The 21086-nt window shown below is 36.0% G+C and overlaps 1 protein-coding gene across 1 annotated transcript in view; it reads left to right on the forward strand.

Moving 5' to 3' along the window:
• The first annotated feature begins 7171 nt into the window (after positions 1-7171).
• Positions 7172-21086, forward strand: part of LOC139152047 (xylosyltransferase 1-like) — an 83868-nt gene continuing 69953 nt past the window's right edge. The window contains exon 1 of the mRNA XM_070725134.1: positions 7172-7430. Coding sequence (XP_070581235.1) covers positions 7236-7430 — 195 coding nt within the window. The 5' untranslated portion in view covers positions 7172-7235. The remainder of the gene's footprint in view (positions 7431-21086) is intronic.

A 21086-nucleotide genomic window follows, 5' to 3' on the forward strand; every position in this document is an offset into this window, starting at 1 on the left:
AGGCTCCCCCTGCCTTTAAAGTGTTTGCACTGTGACCAAAAGGTGATAAGCAATACTTAATGACTTCGCCTTCCTCGGTCAGTCTGCACAATTTTTTTTTGAGTCTGCACAATTCAGCGTCCGACGGCGTGAATGACGCCTCCAACGACTTGTAAAAGTTGACGTCATTTGTCAGCCGTCGCAAGTGACGCTTTGATAGGGATTCAGGAACGATATCCATGACACGTATAGTGCAACATGTATAAAATAAAAGTAACATTAACGATCGTAATACGTAGTTTCAAAATATTATTTTACAAAATACTATTCACTGCGATATTTTTTCCATGGGTGAACCTACTATACAAGTAGGTCATACTTAAGATTAAAACTTGCAGACCTGACCATAGGGAACAGATGAAAGGACCCTGGGGTGGGGAGGAGGTTTTTTGTGCAACGGTTTACTTTATTTGATTTATTAATTTTGACTGTGATATTTCAAATAAAGATTTCAACTCTACACCGTCTGACTGCTTTATATATTACCGACAAGTCCTTATCTCCTCTCCAACTTGTGTATACACCACTGTAATTGCTCCGAAAACATTGCCACTTGCTAATCCGCTGTCCGTATCAGCGGATTAAGTGATTGAGTCAACATTGCGTGTGGGACGGCTGTGGTGTTGACTCAATCACTTAATCCGCTGATACGGACAGCGGATTAGCAAGTTGGCAATGTTTTCGGAGCAATTACAGTGGTGTATACACAAGTTGGAGAGGAGATAAGGACTTGTCGGTAATATATAAAGCAGTCAGACGGTGTAGAGTTGAACTCTTTATTTGAAATATCACAGTCAAAATTAATAAAATCAAATAAGGTAAACCGTTGCACAAAAAACCTCCTCCCCATCCCAGGGTCCTTTCATCTGTTCCCTATGACCTGACATCAGAACAATAACTGAACACTTTTGATTTTGATCAGGGTATGTCAAAAAAACATAAGTCAACTTCTCATTTGCAATCAATTTCAAAACTGTATGATGATATTGTTGGAGCTTTGAAGGATGCTGGTTTGCAAAGCATTCCTTCTAATATCCAGTGTGATAATGGGGCTAAATCAATTCCAGGTTGGAATCAACATGTTAAAGATTATCATGACATTGCTCGTGATGCTTTCCTGTTGTGGCGAGACTCTGGCAGTCTCAGACAAGGTCCGATTTTTGATCTCATGAGAACATCACGTGCTAAGTTTAAGTATGTTTTAAAGATCTGTAAAAATAGTGAGTCTTAAATGAGAGCTAACGCCTTAGCGGACAACCTATGTAATAATAATAACAAGCGGTTTTGGAAGCGTGTTAATAGTAAAAAGAAGTCACCTCTTTCATCAACCATTGATGGCTGTAATGGGCAACATGACATTGCTAATTTGTGACGTGACCACTTTGCAAGTCTGCTTTCCTCTGTCACCAAGCAGTAATGAGTGTTTTGTGAAAGATATTATTTCGATTCTTTCATTCGATGAGGATATGATTGTCACTCAAACTGCCATTAGACATTCCATTGCAAAATTGGCCAGTGTTAAATCTGCTGGTCTAGATGGCATTACAGCTGAGCATCTAAAGTTTGCGCATTCACGCCTGTATATTCTTCTCTCAGTGATGTTTACTGCAGCTCATATTCATGGTTACTTGCCATCTCGCATGATGGACACCACTTTGGGAATTATCGCCCAATTGCTAATGCCACTGCCATTTCTAAGATTATGAATTATTCATTCTTGATAAGTGTGATAGTCTACTGTACACAAGTGATCATCAATTTGGTTTTAAAGAAAGTCACTGAACTGATATGTGTGTTTTTATTAAAAGAAATAATTGATTTTTATAAGCATAATAATACCCCTGTTTTCCTTTGTTTTCTTGATGAGACAAAAGATCGATAAAGTGAATCACTGGACATGATTTCGCAAATTGATTGATAGAGGTTTGGGTTATCGATCTGCGCACAATGAGATCTGCATAATGATCTGCGCTCCCATTCTGCACTGTCTATCTTTCTACACTATAGGAAAAAATTGCGAGACTGGAGCGAGAAAGTGACGCTTTCTCGCAATTGGTGAGAATCTCTTGTCATTCTCACTGCAGTGAGAAATGCACTCCTTGGTGAGAATGGAAATTCTCACCAAGCACTGTGAGAATGGTGATTTTCATGGTGAGAATGAATTCACCGGTGAGAATCAACCAGACTCGTTGTTCAGTGGTGCCCGAATAGCTGAACCACTCTGCTTGCTTTTTAAAGAGGCACTCCCACTTCGTAACATTTTTAAAACACATTTTTTTAATGCCAACTGTCGATATTTGACATGGCGACTGCACGCGGATCGCGAGATATCGATAAAAACATGTCCTCAAAAAGTTAAAGTTTGAATTCCGGTGGCCCACCTGAATTCAGCTTCCGAACATTGAACGTTCAGCACTGGGGCCATTGTCAACTAAGGGACGGACGTTTAGATCTTGGGAGGGGGTGGTCAAAAACAGAAAAAAAAAAATTTCAGAGCAGAAAGTTAGGAAAAAAAAAATCTTCAAACTAGTTTGCAAAATAAAAAAAAAATAAATAAGAAGACAAAGGCGTAAAAAAAAATCTGCAAAATTCTTTAAAATTTTGAATTTTTTTTAGATTTTACCGACAGAAAGCAACTTTCTGTATTTTTTAGTACATCCTCCTGGCACATTTTTAATTTTAATTTATACATTTAGAGTGACTGTATCCCTTATACTGGAAGTTGTACTTATCTTATTTTTTCAGGACTTTTGTATTCTGATCACTTGAAAATTATGAAATTATAGAGCCTGTTTTCTACTTGTTTCCTGCGTACAAACCAAGCAGGTACACTAGGTAAAACATTGAAACTATGGTATGGTTGTCAAGACAGAAAGTTGTATTTGCCTTTTAAGATCAAGGTAACAGATGCAGGCCACATCAGTTTCATTTTTTTCACAGCATTTTATTGCAATGATGAATGCAAGAATGGGTGAACAAGTAGAAACAAGTCAATAATGATAAATCAACATATCAAGTCATTATGTATTATTTTGCTTTTAAAAAGGCATTTTCAATTCTTTTTTCTCAAAAAACAGCCTCAAAAAACGACAGCAACACATGTTTTAACATTCAACAATACACTACGCAGAATGCCATCTATCCAACAAATCCCAACACAAAAACACACAAAGGGTTGAACTTTGAAAGTTTCTCGATAGCAAATACTGAATAAATCTGCATGAATAATCGTTTTTGTGTAGCAAATTTCAAAGAAATTGGACAACCCCTTTCAGAGAATACAGATTTTTTGACCATGAATGGCATAAATTGCCCTAAAAAGACAAATATTGAAATTTCAACACATCTATACACATCCAATCAATTTGGACATGCTGCTAGCTACAGAGAAATCGATGTTTTGATCAAAAAGGGCAACAATTGCTCTAAAAACACAAATATGCAAATTTAACTATATTATTTAGCTTATTTTAGCTTCTAAGCTTGTCAAAATCAATTGTAAATCATGAGATATGCATGATGTTTGGTGCGGTGAATGTAGGCATTTCACCACGCAGTAAAAAGGGAAGCCAGGAAAGCAAAATAGTCAATTTTCAAAACTATAGGAAGCTACTGAGGAGCAAGAAGACCATGTTTCAGAGGAAGATGTGTAATCCAAAAAAAATGCTCCCAAAGTGCCACCAAATAACACCATTTTAATCTCTATTTTTCAAAAGCTCCAACGGCAGGAGGGGGACACCCCCGCCTGACCTCCCCCCGCAAAAATACTCCCAAGTGCCACCAAATAACACCATTTTAATCTCTATTTTTCAAAAGCTCCAACGGCAGGAGGGGGACACCCCCGCCTGACTATCCCCCCCCCCACGCAAAAATACTCCCCAAGTGCCACCAAATAACACCATTTTAATCTCTATTTTTCAAAAGCTCCAACGGCAGGAGGGGACACCCCCTCCTTACCTCCCCCTGCAAAAATACTCCCCAAGTGCCACCAAATAACACCATTTTTATCTCTATTTTTCAAAAGCTCCAACAGGAGGGGGGACATCCCTCCTGACCTCCCCCCGCAAAAATACTCCCAAAGTGCCACCAAAAACACCATTTTAATCTCTATTTTTCAAAAGCTCAAACAGGAGGGGGGACATCCCCCTCCTGACCTCCCCCCGCAAAAATACTCCCAAAGTGCCACCAAATAACACCATTTTAATCTCTATTTTTCAAAAGCTCCAACGGCAGGAGGGGGACACCCCCTCCTGACCTCCCCCCCCCCCCGCAAAAATACTCCCCAAGTGCCACCAAATAACACCATTTTAATCTCTATATTTTAAAAGCTCCAACAGCACCAGGGGACACCCCTCTCCTGACCTCCCCCCCCCCGTGACCGCTTGCGTGGCCGCTTGTGGTGCTTGGCACCACATCTTTGCCCTCTTTATCTTCAGACAGCGACGAACTAAAAAAAAATTATAAATCTGAAAATTTACTCTGAAAAAAAAATTTGCACAGCTAATCTCAATTGGAAAAAAAATTTCAGAAATTTACAATAGTAAAAAAAAAATTTTCACAATTTCATTGTGACCACCCCCCCTCCCAAGGTCTAATGGTCCATCCCTAAGCTATGGAGTACGAGTCTACGCTGACGCTGCTGTACGCCACAGCAGTACCACTCGCGTCGGTGAGCCTTCATGTCCCATGGGAGAAAGCCGAGTCCTACTGACTCGGCAAAAAAACGAAAAACAAAGTTTGCTGATTCCACCAGAATTGGCATAGGTAACTAGCACAGATAGGTGCGGTTGATACATAGTATGCATAGTGGCCGCCGCGTGGTATGCGCGCATACCACACGCGGCGGCCGCTATGTATCGAACCACGCGTAACTGTGTGGCAGACGACAAATGTAGTCATCAGAGGCAACTAATATTTTACACGTAAAAACTGATCTCTATGTGGTATTGTTTAAAAATTTAATTCAACTGATTGAGAATAATGAAAACGACAAAAACTATGGAGAATTTTTAAAAAGAATTACCAGAGGTAAAGGCATTGATAATGATGTATATAAAGTCATCGCAGTAGGAGGTAAATTAATTGCGTCATTCGAACGTTTTTGGACTCCTTAGAATATCGTCAATCAGCACAACAACACACTTTCAGGGGATTTCGGGTCGTAACCAGAAACGATCGTAAAACTTCGGGATGTGAAAAATACGCTTGGGAAATGACATGTTTTTATCGATATCTCGCGATCCGCGCGGAGTCGCCACGTCAAATATCGACCGTTGGCATTAAAAAAATGTGCTTTAAAATGTTACAAAGTGGGAGTGCCTCTTTAACTCAGATTATTATGAGATATAGAAATGTGCGCGGTAGTTTACTTTTTGTCTGCCGCATCTGTTGTCCAGCCTCTCGGGGTGGGAGAGTGGGGTAACATGAAAACAAAACGTACGACAGGAGAAATGGAACAAATCTCTAGACCTGGTTCTGATCACATCTGGCGTACTATCCAAATTTTCCCGCTGTCAAGCCCCCACAGAATTCCCGTGATATTATCTTTGACCATATAGTATATAGTTGTGGTAAGTTTTACATTTTCTTGTTTTGTGTAATTTGGAGTTGTTTCGCTTCCATGTTCAAAAGATCTAAATCTGTTTCCAGAATCGCCGTAACCACTTACCAAAACTGCAAGATCTCCAAAATCAGTAAACTGTTGCTAAAATTGTGATTTGAATGTTTGCAATGCAGAGTCGACAGGAATTATCTCGATATTCAGTTTTAAGATTGCTGTGACCAGTTTGATGTTGTAGTTGTCTAGAATTATCGCACCATCATCGGAACAGTTATTAAAAATTATCACAAGTTTTCGTACATGGAGGCTAAACATTCAAAATCGTAGACAGAGTTCTACGATACCCATGTCTTGAATTTATGGTTCATCTAAAACATTTGAAACACCTTTGCCACTTGTAGAATCCTCTCGAGTATAATGTGCGATCTTGCTTTAAAATGATGGCCGCAAGCTGAGATAAGTTCTATTGTAGGATCATGTGCATGAATTATTTGTCAGACTTAAAACAATAGACTGAAACTTAAATATTTTATGTTATAGGTTTTTCACCGTTTGGTGGAGGGACTGTGGTTAGGCAAAAGCAATTGAATTCTTTCTTTCATGTATAAGGTAGGCGGGTTAAACAGTGCACACACACACACACACACACACTCTCTCTCTCTCTCTCTCTCTCTCTCTCTCTCTCTCTCTCTCTCTCTCTCTCTCTCTCTCTCTCTCTCTCTCTCTCTCTCTCTCACAAAGTATTTTGACATTATGTTAAAGCCATGAGTTGGTTTTTAGTCCCAATATAAACGACGAAAAATTCTATGAGAAACATTTGTATTCTGTCCCCCTCCCCAATGAACAAACTCCGAAAATCTATGTGCGCATGGACTCAAAACAAGAAATTTTCGTACTTTGGGCAGAAGGCCTTTATACCGTCTTGTTTGTTTATTTGTTTGCATTTTTTAAACTTATCATCATCTCGTTAGCCTTTCAATGCCACAGTGTATACAATTAAAAGAATGCTTGTGTACAGTCCCGTGCCAGCTGGTTCCTGCCTTGTACCCAAATATCCAACATTAACCATATACCGGGATGATTAGGTGATACAAAAGTAAATGTAAGAGATACCAGTAATACCGCGAAAAACGGGAATCGAGCGTTCTGACAGTTTCCACTGGTGTATTTGCAAAAGAATAGATGTTCGGATTTCAGTCGAAAATGAGATGATACGCAAATACAATCTTTGTGAACCGTATTTCAGGTAGACGTGAAGATCGGAGAGAAGCGCGCCCTCGAGCGATAGATATGTAAACCTATGGAAGAACGTATCGAGAAAAAATTCGTGTCATCCAAAACGTTGATGTGATGGTAGGCTTTAATATTGAATGATCTTGCTCTTAATCTCCGTCATATTGTGAGCATTAGTTTTTAACTATGAATCGGCAAACTAAGGGAGAACGATTCGCGTGAATCTGAATGCGAACACACTTTTTTCGCAAAACATGTTGTACAGAACGAAAATAGGTTTCGACTATGGTGGCGCTGTGCTGTGACGGCATGGAATTACCGGAAGTGAGGGGAAGTCCTGAGTGAGCTATACTTGACAGACGAACCTGTGTGTGTGTGTTCATTGTGTTCATTGGCTATCAACATGGCTGCGCCTAGACTGAGGAACCGGACTGGGATTTCATGCGGCCGGTATCGGTTTATCCTGTACCTTGCCACGGTCGTGATGCTTATGCAGCTCTTGGTGGCGTGGAGTTTTTTCAGCGTCGACACGAGTGATGGGAAAGATGTAACCAAGCGGCGTAGCTCTGGGTCAAGTGTTGACGACGAAGTTCTTAAGGTAGGAATTACATGTAAAGAAACTCCGGGTAGAAAGTTTCCCCCTGCCGTGCACTGTTGTAGACACACACTTTGAAGGCCTAGAGTGTCTTGAGTCAGACTAGTTTTGGAGTAAACTCTCCATGTTAACCGGTAGATGTTGTGAGAGACGCCGCCTTTGTAAATTGTATGCGCAAGTTGTCGGGACCACATCCATGTCACCGTCAGCATAGTACTTCATATACCTACACCCCGACGCATTGACAACATACATGACCAGTTGTACGTAACAATATCGTTCAGAGATAGACATGTGTTCTTCTCGGCCCATCGGAAGTGTTTGATGTCCATCCAAACCTGTACTGCTTATGTAAACCTTGCTTTGTTCTCATTTTACTAGTAAAAGTAAAAAGTAAAGCTGTGAGCACGTCGGGTGTCACCGTGGACGTACCACAAGACGTCAATGGTCAATTGGACACGGTCACTCCACATCAAAACAATAACCACGAATATACATATCTCATGTGTAAATATTCACTGACACTTGGAACAACTGTTCTTTGACAATCATAGGATGTGAGATCAAGTTAACTTATGACCAGTTTGTGAGGCAGGAAGTGATCACTTCCGCGTCAAAAATGGTAACGAGTAGAGAGATTAAGAGTCACTCAGTTTTGTAGTTATTCTTCACACCCTTTCACGATACAGTAGATAATTTTAGCGACGACAACTGACAAGTGTAAATCGACCGGAGGTTATAATGTAATTATTAAACTGGAAATGAAACCTAAGCGTTAATTAAAAGCTGCTGAAAGATCATGAGTGATAAATTATGGTGTAATATATTTCTTGCAATAACCACACACATGGCACAGTTGTCGACGAGTGAGAGAGAAAAAAACCGTATAAAGGTAGTGATTATATTAAATTAAATCCACAATAAATACAAATTGCATCTACAAATATTTGTGTAACCTATGTATTCAAAAAACTTTAAAAAGACAACGTACACGATTTTACGATGATATTGAATTTCCTACCTAGTGTTTAGGGACATTGTAGGTTCAATGCACTTAATAAACCTGAAGGTATGTTAATTGCTCAGTGTTTGAGGATATAGTAAAAGAATAGTATTGACTCAAGAATAGAGAGGGTGAATGATCCTCTTTCACCCAATGTTGCAGAATACATCTCCAACCATAGACCTTCTTGAGATTGTATGGTCCAACCTTGCCTCAACAAACTTGTGCTGAAAGATCTGAACATTTAGAATTACTAGTAGGCTGGGTGTGATAATGTACACTGCCCAGGTAGAACACATGGTTTCCATTTAGCTTCAGCACAATTTCATCGAGTCTTGGATTACATGATATGAACTTCTAAGTGTTCATTTCATGCAGCTGGCTGTGTGTATACATCTTCTGTACTGTGTGTATTTTTGGGTCAGTGCCTTTGACTGTTTGTATAAAGCTTTATTTCCAGCTTATGTGATACAGATTAATATCATATCATGGCACTGATTGAAATGATGTAACCTCTAACCAACACCAATAATCCAGAAGGTTAGACCTCACCTGTGTGGTTATGTCAACACAATAATCCTCAGTGCCAGTCCAAAAGGGCACATGGGGGCTCAGCAGCCCTGGGTTGCTATTATGGTCTTGCTTCATTTTTTCCCAGAATTTTGTCAGCTTTTCTATCCTCCTGGTTCCAAACAGTAAACGTCAAAGCTGTCATCTCCTCAAAGTTACACACTGGTTATCAGGGTCAAAGGTCATCCAAAGAGGTCCCCCAAATGGAACATATTATTGTTTGAACTCAAAGACTATATGACCACAGTTGTGGAAATGGTTATTGAACATTTCATCAGGTTTATATATAATGGCTGTAATGTATTTACTCTGTATTCACAATTTGTTTTACAATGGATTGATTTGGCAGCAAATTTGTAAAGGATACCACGGAGGTTGTGGGGAAACATTGCAATTTTGATTCAGTGTCTCATTATAACAAAGTAAATTTGTTGAACAAGAAAAAACGGATCGATTTTGTGGAAACTGCTGCGACTTCACATTTTAATGAAAGGCTTTTTATGCTCTGCCTTCTTTAAGCATTAGGTTTGCTTTTGAAAAGTGTGGAAAAATTTACAATGATGGTGATTGTAATGCATTTTAGAATCAGGTGTATATTTTCCTTTCAAAGAGTGAAGAGGATTAAGATGACTATTCAGTCATTCAATAATTCAATTCCATCTTTTGCATGACAAAGATCTGTCAATGGCTTCCCCAAAGGCTCATCAGGGATTTCCACGCTGGATAATGCTAAATTGCACAGGTTACTTCTGAACACTTTGCGCTTAATAAGTCAGTCTATTATATCCCCAATCACTGAATTTCAAAACATAAACATTTGTGAAGGTTAAACTAACAAAGCCCCACAAATCTCTTACTCAGTTAGTGAACCTTCAGTTGTTTTTAACTTCACAGCATTGAATGTTTAGACTGATATCTGACAGTTTGACATCCATCTCTTTTATTGGATGTGAGATTTGCAGACAGATGTTAGATATATGTAGGGTTTCTCATGCAGGAATATAGAGTGAAGTCATGCATTGATTAAACTTATTATTCAGAATTTCTTATGTTGTCTTTTTACGCTGTAGAGAAAAAAGGATAAAATTAGCTGAACTTTTTGTTATATTCAATCACGGTTCCTCTCTGTAATTCAATGATCTCCATGAATTCTGCCAATGAACTCATCAATGCATAATTTGCATACTCTTAAGTTCCATAGCCCAGTTAATTTGTTTGCAGATGAACTGACCACTACAAGCACCCAACACAAAGGAGGCCCACATTTGAATATTCTCAGAGAAGTACATTGATGACCAACAAGACAAAGAACACTGTTTCTGATATGTGTGTCATGCTTCTGTCAGTAATACCGTATACTAATAGAGACAAAGTGGAGATATTGCCAACTTGTCAGAACTGCACTGGTACCACTATCTTGTTTGTAAATGTTATTTCATGCAAGATATCTAGATGCATCACATCATGGATGGCTTTTTTACATCCATGATCACATCAACATAGCTGCAACATTTACTTTAACAAAGTAAATTATAACATGCATTATCAGTCTCCAACATACCATGGGTACAGTGCTGCGGTACATTAGTCAAGTTGGTCCCATACAACCTTTGAGTGCAGTTGTGAGATCGCATCCATTCTCTTTTTCTCTGAGATAAATTGTAAAAATCTCATCCTTTTTAAGAGCAAACATTGTCTACAACATATCATTTCCTATCTTGAGACTACATTAATATTTGATTATTTAATCAAAGTACTTTAGGTGATCAATTTTGTTGATGTCTCTACATATTTAATAATTTATGCTAAGGACAGGATGCATTGAATGGCTTCAATATTAACATTATCCACTGTATGGCAAAATAATATAATTCTTTGTCAACTCTAACAACCTTGTGCATATTTTCCCTGTGCATAGAGCCAACCCTGTGAAAAAGAGAGTTTTTACAAATCTGCTGAATGAGTTGTCAAAAATATTGAATTATCACCGATCAAAATCTGAGACTAATTAATCAGGAATAAGTGTTCCTATTGGTGTTTAACATTTGCAAGAGTGAGATTATGTTTTAATATTCAATGAAAGTTGAATAATTCTAGCATATTAATTTTCAGTGTCAGTGCTACTGCAGTCTAGTCTGTTGATATAGTTATTGTATAGTCAGTAATAGATGAAAACAGAGTAGATATTGAATGTTGCTTCTAGTACCGCTAACAATATGCAATAAAAGTAAGTTAAAATGCAAAGACAAAAATGTTTACTTTCCTTATTACCATACTGTTTCCATACATATTTTAAAAATACCTGAATAGGTCTCTGACAGTGTCAGGATGAGGCTAAGTTTTTACAGAAATATAGGTACATTTAGGACGCCAGAAATGAAAATACAGCTTGCATTGGTGCCACTATCATTTTACTTGCATGGATGAGATATCAGGAACTCCTGAGAACCAAGGTATGTTTACTATTATGGTACTTTGAAATGCTAGGACTGTCTTCAAGAACCATCCTCACAAAGCAAATGAAATGGACATTTTCAGAGAGAGATCCATAAATGGACAACACTTGTATCTTTTGCAACATCTCAAATAGTTTCACAGTAAAGCTAACTTTTGATAATTTTTTCACCATTTTTATTTTGAATGTGAACCATAATTCCTTGTTCTACTCCCCAAGGCAAGTTGATAGACACAGTATTCATCTTGTCAACTCAGCACATACATTGTGTAAACTGCATTGTTATTGTTGAAAAGTGAATTCTGGTCCGGACTAGAATTAAAGTGTAAACAACATACAGACGCTAAGTTGACAGGCTAAATAGTGGGTGTTTCTACATTCTTTGGGGAGTAGAATAAGAATTTGCAATTGGTATGCAAAATAATGAAAAAATCATTAAAAGTTAGCATTAATGGCCCTTTATGGCCAAACTCAGTGAAAGTTTATAACAAACAAAACTTATATTATAAATGTTAGAGGTACAGTATCTATTGTCTATAATACGTAATACCTAATCTATGAAAAATTGTTTATGCCAGGCTAGTATTAAAATGTTTTACCAATACTGTAGCATCCGTGTCTTTTAACCATTTCTAGAAATCTTTTGTAGCTGTTAATCCTATCAAGAGTGGAATTTTGGTTTCTTAAGCATGCTATCTTTGACTTTTGCAGAGGTTTATGATGGATCCAGAATTTCATACTTTTCAATAAAGTGTCTTTGAATTTTTAATTTCCACACTCTGTCTTATGCAGTTGTATGAAGGAATAATCAATATGGTATGTGTATGCCTTTTGTGTGAAATCAAAGACATATTTTTGCACTTCTAAGACAGAATATTTCACATTTCTGCCAATCTGCTTAGCCACATTGTAAAGATAGATCATGTATATTTCATTGTCACAGTGTGTTTTTAGCATTGGTCAAAAAGCCATCAGTATCATGTATATTTCATTGTCACAAAGTGTTTTTAGCATTGGTCAAAAAGCCATTAGTATCGTAATATGATTCTAAAAAGGCCAAGATTATTTCATAATAGCGTCAAAAATATTTCATAGACTAGTTTTCTTTTCAAAATTTATGGAGAATTAAATGTTTTTTGGATACAAATTCTCTTCAGGGTAACCATCAATGCATGTCATTTTTGTTCATGGCCATCTTGTCAATATTTCTGAATTTTCAACCATCTACTGTGTGTTATGAATGATCATTTATTCTTTCTAATTTAACAATCAGCGACTGCGGTGTGAAAGTTTGTCATAATATTGATTTCTCACAAAGTGAAGGTCATCCTGTCCTAAGTTTTTATTCAGTTGTCTCTTTTCAATGTTTCTATCACTTGCATGCAACCATAATGACATGACTATCAGCTGACTGATCAGAGGCTTGTTACTTTAAGGCAGGAAAGATCATGTTTATATGAAAGAAGTTGCTTGTATCTTGACCTCTTGATGGTGAAATAAGGTTTCAGGAAATCCTGTTCTGGTACATGTGACTGCGCTGCGATTTCATTGTTTTCGAATCCTGTAATTAATTCACTGCAGGAAATTTTTAGAAAGGAATCTAGTATTGTGGATATTCTCTCAAAATACAATGTAGTTTGTCAATGTGTCAACCAAAGCAGTATGGGTTCTTCCCATCTCACTCTGTCTGGCCAAGAATGCAAACTTTGACAGTGCCTGTCATTCATAATTACAGTTTAGAAAATGTTTACCAGCTACACGAAACTTCTTAAAAGTAATTGTCAGGTAACAAAACTACACTATTCTCTGCCATTTTATATGACAAACAAATGATTTCCACATTTCTGTGTCCTTGTGCAATAGTTATGAGTTAGGAAATATCAGTTATTTTGTTGTTATCATATTGACGTCTGAGTTTCACAAAATCGAAGCAAACAAATTTTCACACAGATGATGGGAGAGCAGCTTTCATAAACAAAGTCTCAAAACATTCAGATTAGGAATGAATTTTGTCCTAAAATCGTAACTTTTTGAATTGTTTGTCATTTCAATGTATGGAGCAATGGTTGAACATTTTCAAAGCTCTTGTCATAAATGGTGAACAGTCACTTGAAGAGAATTGTTCTGTGGTTCTTAAAAAGCATTACCCACACTCAGTGGGCACTTCATTGTGTTTATTTAACTTTAATTGTAAACTGGATTGCAAGGACCTTGATTGGAGGAGAGGAATGCTATGTCAGTTCTCATAGTCCTACTGTGACTATGTAGACTTTATCTGGGAATGGTTTTGTCAATTATAGATACCAATTATAATGTCTGTCATGCAGCCAAACTCACCAAGCTGCCTGATAAATTGCTTCAACAAGAGAGATCAAAGTCAAAGTCAATGACTTGTTGACTTTGTTTCAGAGAGAGAGAGATAGATAGAGACTGAGACTACAGTGAAGGAGTGATGGTAACAGATATTGGTTTCCACTTGATGAAGATAAATTAAATTCAATGCAATTACTTCGTATGTTAGATTTTATAAACCTATTCTGTTAATTTACAAATACTGGTAAGTTTTATCTTAATTGTCAAACACAATCAGTTGAATAAGGTCATCTTTCAGTCAGTCTTCAAATCATTTCAATTAATCTTGCCATCACATCATGAAGTGTCTGCTAATAGTGATTCAATGACGCTCAGCTGAAAGAGATGTTCTTGAAGGATTCACTTCTGTGTTCTTTTGTGAGTGCATTTTAAATGTAATCACTCCTTTTAGCTTTGGATCTGCGGTTTTCGTCAGCACAATTTGTAGCATAGAGTTCAATGGTTTCTGTGTTCTTCATCCATATCAGATAATGTTGGGAAATAATTATCCTGAAATGGAAAATATAGTACATTGTACATGAGCTTTCCGTATAGTGTAGGATTGCTGCAGTGTTTGGTAGCTATAGTTTTAGGCTTCCAAAGTGATTGGGAAATCTTAGATTATGTGTATCTTAGTAAAAGTGTTGGTGAATTCAAAGAGTGTTGACAATTGATATTCACTGTGGGAGAAAGAGGAAGGTCTTGATGACAGTTGGCGCTAAGACGCTGTGCAGTAGGCATACTGATAACCTTAGAGGTTGTGAGTAGTTTTGTAATTACAAAGCCATCTGTTATGCGGACTTTTACAGTAGACTTGTGTGGTAATTGTTGGTGTTGATTGTGTGTAATGATAGTCTTCTGGATGGAGATGTTTCATTGATCAATTGTAACTAGCAATATTGATTGATTTCATACTTCATTTGGTTGACTTTTGTCTCCTGCATTAAAGCTACATACACAGATCAGTTTATCTCTACTGCTATGTGTCACAGTACAATAAATGTCACAATGCTGTTTGATTTGTACCAACGACGTTAGTTTCTTATAACTTTTTCATCTCTGTATAAAAGCAATTATGTGAAGTCTCATGATAATTGATTAATTATATTTATTAAAAGCATGTTGAAATATTGTAGTATAAATTTCATAGAAACCATTAAATAACCCTGAAAGTCACATTCTGCAGGTACTACAACTGTCACAGTTTTGGGAAGCAAGTTATGGCCAGCTGAGGGGGTCATTCTCTGAAAAAACTTATCATGTAAATGTCTTTTGTCTTTTCTATTTGGAAAAAATCAATACCCCTTTTGTTTTATAAAACAGGTCCAACTAGTCTCCCTACTTTCTATCACTTTATTCTGTATGGCTGAAGACACAATCAGTGGAAAATTTACAAAAATCCTTTCTCTTCTCTCAATCAAGCACAATTTTCTTAATCCTTTAAAATGGGAATTGAGAAGAAAGGTGTTATTAAAAGTACTTTTTCAGAATTTTTACAACTAGTCCAGGAATTTGTCTACACATGGGAGACATCGGTACAAATCATGATGTATTATGGGAAATCTCTAGTACTACCGTATGTGTGTTGACTGGTCAGTCGGTTGTTCAGAAAATGGAAAAATAGATTTGAACCAATTTTGTACATCCATGATTGAACAGACTGCTAGTGTTCATACTGATAGATCACAGAATATATAAGGGCAAACTCTATAGTTACCATTTAACCCCCTACAAAATGTTGTACTGAGCAAAGTATACCACCTAGGAAGGCTTGTTTGGATGTTGGTTGACATTTGCCAGTTGCATTTATTGCACTGTACATCATGAAGAAAAAACCCAGTAGCTACCAGACATACCACCAGCCAGAGACATTATGTATCTCAAGAAAGGAATCATTGTTTCTCTGTAGTACTCTGAATTCCCTCTACTGCCGACTGGTAAATGCACATCTGTGTTCATACAGTCTCTTTTCTGTAATTCAATCTCATCCAAACCATCAAAAACACTCAGTGTTGATCTGTGCTTTAGGCATAACAATTGTCATACAGTATTGCATGTCACTTGAATTCAACTTTGGCGTCAGTTGAGTTCTTAGATTTTTTCCACGTTATAGTATTTCTTCTATTCTGATCGAGAAGAACACGTTTTAAATTGTTTTACCACTTTCTTAAATATTGTGTTACTCTATTTATGTATATCTATGTTCATGAAATGTTGAGTTTTCAATTGTGCTGTCTTCTCTAAGCTAGAGTACACTGTATTATCACATCACTTACACACGAAGTACAATTGGTATCTTAGCAATAACAACAACAACTTTATTATGTTCAGGTCTCCAGCCCATCACATCAATACAATTCAAACAGATAAAAATAAAAGAATTACATATACACATCGCACCACTATCATGAATTTGAAGAGAAAACACATATCAATATATCAAGGCTTCTTTCCTTAATTCAATTCAAAGGCTTGATAAGTAAATTTTGCTAAATTACATATAGTTTTACTGTCATTACTCGTGAAAAGTTTGGTTAAAGTTCGTACACCAGGGTTTTTTATCGCCCAATTCGGCAGAAATTGAATCCTTAGATTTTGGTAAAGATTATATTCAAACAGAAAATGAACCTCATCTTCAATAGAAGGTGTGTCACAGATCTCACACAAACATTTTGATCTGTCTAAGCCTTTACTACGGCCAGTTTCAATCAATAGTTTGTGACTATCTTAGCAATAATGGTTATAAGTGAGAACAATAGATTATTCCTGCATTCAGATTGCATGGAAATCTTTCTCACATGAGTGATGAAGTAGTCATAGACACAGTTAAGGACAAAAAATAATATTACTACTTCATTCATTCATGTTGTTAATGTATGTATCTGTTTACATGTATCAAAATAGATGTCAAAATTTGGGTTACAGGTCGTTCTGAAAGCTACATAATATTAAATTCAGATTACTAATCGTGTATTAGCCATGCAGTGTGTAGAAAGTTGCTGGTAACAGAATAATGTACGGAACTATCCAGTGAAATGGATATATAATCCCTTTCCAGCCAGATTAATATTTGTCGAATACATGTTTATGTCCAATATACCTGTAAACTAGTGTTACAAATATTTGTGCAAAATACCTGAATCACCAGTATTTCACTTTAGTTAGATATTTCCAACATACATGTATGTATCGGTATAGGTTTAGACTACTGATGGACATCAGATGACATGATATTTCCAACATACATGTATGTATCGGTATAGGTTTAGACTACTGATGGACATCAGATGACATGATATTCAAATACAATGGAACTTTAGAAAACAGTTTCTATTGCACATTCAATGAATGATAATGATGATCCTTGCTGTTAATTGTTTCAAACCTAAACTAAACTGAAACCATTGACTCAGTTGATTCAAGACTTGAGTATTTGGCATATAGTTACGGTACTTTCAATGAAATTCAGCTGTGTCGGTATCAGTATGCACTTTCAGCCTGTGGGATAGTGAGCATTGCCTTGATCTCAATGGTATTAAGGTATAATTAAAATCCCTGGCTTTGCATTACGGAGGATAATTCAATTTTTATCAATATAATTGGATGCAACATTTAAGAGAACTGAAGACAAGAATTTGAGTCAGACCCTGTAGGCGACCCAAATCTACCGGTACATTGACATAGACAGTAACTGCAGACTTCAGTTCATGTTTCTTTTTTAGCAGGTACATGTATGTATGGACTACTTGCTTAGCTCTGAACACAATGACGTAATTTTTCTTTCATTAATATGCAAAAATGAATACTGTATTTGTCTGTGTTTTCGACAAGAACGATGAAAATAAAACCTGCTAGTGTAACAAAGGATACTTCAGTCACACTAATTCATGGCTCAGACTACAAGCTGCAACAACAGTCACACATGCAATGGTAAAATTTGTCCGAATTTCAAGGAGTTGTGTGCCATGTCTTTCATCCCTACACTCTCAGTTCACATTTAATTAAAAGCTAACGATGAGAGGGATACTTCTCAAATTATTTGTTTGCTTGATGTACAAATTGATATCTTTAGATATGTACATTTATTTGTGTGCCATGTCTTTCAGCCCTACGCTCTCAGTTCACATTTAATTAAAAGCTAATGTTTGAAAATGCAAACTTGCCAATCATTCAAAGGATGAAGCAATGTATCACATTCAAATTTTGTATGCTCTGTGTAATGTGTACATGCTCTAAAGCCAGTTTTGCTTATAATTTATGGAAATATATGCAAATCACAGAACAAATTTATGCAAATACATGTACAACTGCCTAATTTGCGTAAGTGAATCTCCTGATTTCAGCTAAGTTGTTCGTTTCCTCTTGTTAAATTTGCAGTGAATGATTGATTCAGGAGCACTTTCCAACTCACAAATGGATAAAATGTGATCAATTTAAGAAAATAAGAAAATTGGATTTATGCATTCATTATTAGATTGTTGAAGACAGGCAGTTGTTGGCAATGATGACTCAATAGAAATAACAGATCATTATTCTGTGATTGACAAGGCAATTTTCAGCAGTACAAGGAATTTTGTGCAGCAGAGTAGTGAATGTTGAGAAATAATATTAATTTTGTTATTACAGGCATACATCTACTTTTAACACTAAATGCTTGCATCACTGATGCTTTCAACACATCGTAATACCAAAAATGAAAATCAGAAATTGAAAAGACTTAAGTACTTGAGTAAACAAGGTATGCATGTGGACTTGAAATAACAGATTGAAATACATGCACAAATCAAGGAACAATTGACTTATGAATAGTCTTTTGTATAATATAATGAATTGTCATGTTGGTATATAGATAATATCAGACAGTTGATGCATTTCATACCTTTACCTATGGCTACTGCCAATGCTAAGATATATGCTTTGTATTACTGTGGCAAGGAAAGCCTTATCATTTCCATTCATTTATTTATTCCTCTCTGAGATATTATCTGGAGTTGATCTTAGAGATCTTTATTTGTGGATGAATTGCAAGTGACTCAAATTATACCTGTATTGTCCGTACTGGTATGTGTGCATGCATATGTACCGGTATGTACAATGTTTTCCATGTAATCTTTATCAATGCTCTTATAGTTTAGAATCTGCCCATCATTTTGGCATCCAAAAGTACAGTTTCAGAGACTAGACAATTTTTGGTGTACAGGAACACTAGAGAGATTGTAAACTAGTACCTCTATGCCTTGGTCTTCACCGATACACATACATTTTACATGAACACACAAAGTACCTGAATTTGTACAGAGTGATAGAGTCATAAATGACACATGTATTTCATGCATTTTGTATGTGTAGTCTTATTCTGTAGCAAAACATGAACTCAAGTATCATGAAGTATTACTGATATATACAATGTATGGCATAATTATAGAAATTACAGGAAGTAAACATCAATACACGTTTCCTTGGGTTTGCTACATTCATGCAATGGAATAGGATGATTGGTTGGCTTTGATCAATAGTGTGGATGTAGGATTTAAGATTATCCACAAAATTCCCAGCTACATGTACCGGTATGTGATAGATAAGCGTTTGCATAAATACTGTTTGTGTCCAGTTCTTACTGAAATGGCACATGTGGAAACCAGGACAGTTAATTCTCTCAGTTTAAAGATAAAAAGTAGTTGCTATGCCCATCTAATTTACCCAGGAACTGTGTATGACATGTGAGAAGCATGTCAAGGAGTGGAGAAAATAGTAAAACATTGGAAATCTTAAATAGTAAAACATTGGAAATCTTGTACAGTATAGATCTCTGAATGGAACAACTGTGTGGGTACAATTTACTGTATGTAGACAGTACATGGCCTTTCAAATTCAGTACAGTTTTAGAAGATACAGTTTGCCTTTTAAATATGTGTGCCTTTCTATGTACTCATAAAACACTGGCTTTGACAATGCTTTAAAAACCTAAGCAGATAAATGCATAATATGTACCATAATGTGTCTGTATGTGTGTGTGTGTGTGTATATATATATATATATATATATATATATATATATATATATATATATATATATATATATATATATATATATATATATATATATATATATATATATATATATATATATATATATATATATATATATATATATATATATATATATATATATATACTGGCTTTGACAATGCTTTAAAAACCTAAGCAGGTAATGCATAATATGTACCATAATGTGTCTGTATGTGTGTGTATGTGTATATATATATATATATATATATATATATATATATATATATATATATATATATATATATATATATATATATATATATATATATATATATATATATATATATATATATATATATATATATATATATATATATAAGGGTTGCTGGAGAATTGATTTTACAATTTCATCTCTACAACGTTGTTTCGTGAGTCGCGAGACTCACTCATCAGGAGACTAGTCTCCTGATGAGTGATTAGTCTCCTGATTGAGCACTTTGTATCGGACAAGTCGAACCGCATACTTCGTGTATATAATATAAATATAAATATATATAATATATATATAATATATATATATATATATATATATATATATATATATATATATATATATATATATATATGCATTTAATTGCAAGATGCAATTGTGTAAAGTCTGTGATGTTAGACCCATATAGAACTGTTTGAAATTTGTCAAAATGATGTATTTTACAATTTACCTGATATTGACATGTAGACAAAATGTGCATTGTGTCTCATTCTGTTGTACATTGTGACACTTTTGCTTTTGCATTCATGTACGTGCAGTTTTATAAGGAAAGTGGTATTCATTCATTTCATAGTCAATGGCAATATGTTGATCCCTTTGTGGTATAATTTCTAAATATTGCCAGTGTAATGATAACCTGTTGTGTACTGTTAGTTTCTTTGAAAGGACATTGTAAACCATCCATATTGCACTACTCAAATGATTCTCAATTTTCTGTGTTCAATACAAGTACAGCTGTAGATCAATACAAAAAATGTGCGGTAGTTATTTCAAGCACAGGAGTATGTTTGCCTCAGTACTTGTGTTGACCCAGCTTGTCATCGCCACATTTGATGGTATATGTACATCCAGAAATACAGTCCCACCACAACTGTGTCATCAAGTAGGATATGCACGGTTCCTTTTTTGAAATCTGCTGGTCTTACAACGTTTGCAGCTGTGTTCCGCTAAAAGTTCAAGGCATCGTTAGATTTGTAACACAGCAACAGACCACACCCCA

The sequence above is a fragment of the Ptychodera flava genome, chromosome 15 (assembly GCF_041260155.1).
Source record: "Ptychodera flava strain L36383 chromosome 15, AS_Pfla_20210202, whole genome shotgun sequence".
NCBI lineage: Eukaryota > Metazoa > Hemichordata > Enteropneusta > Ptychoderidae > Ptychodera > Ptychodera flava.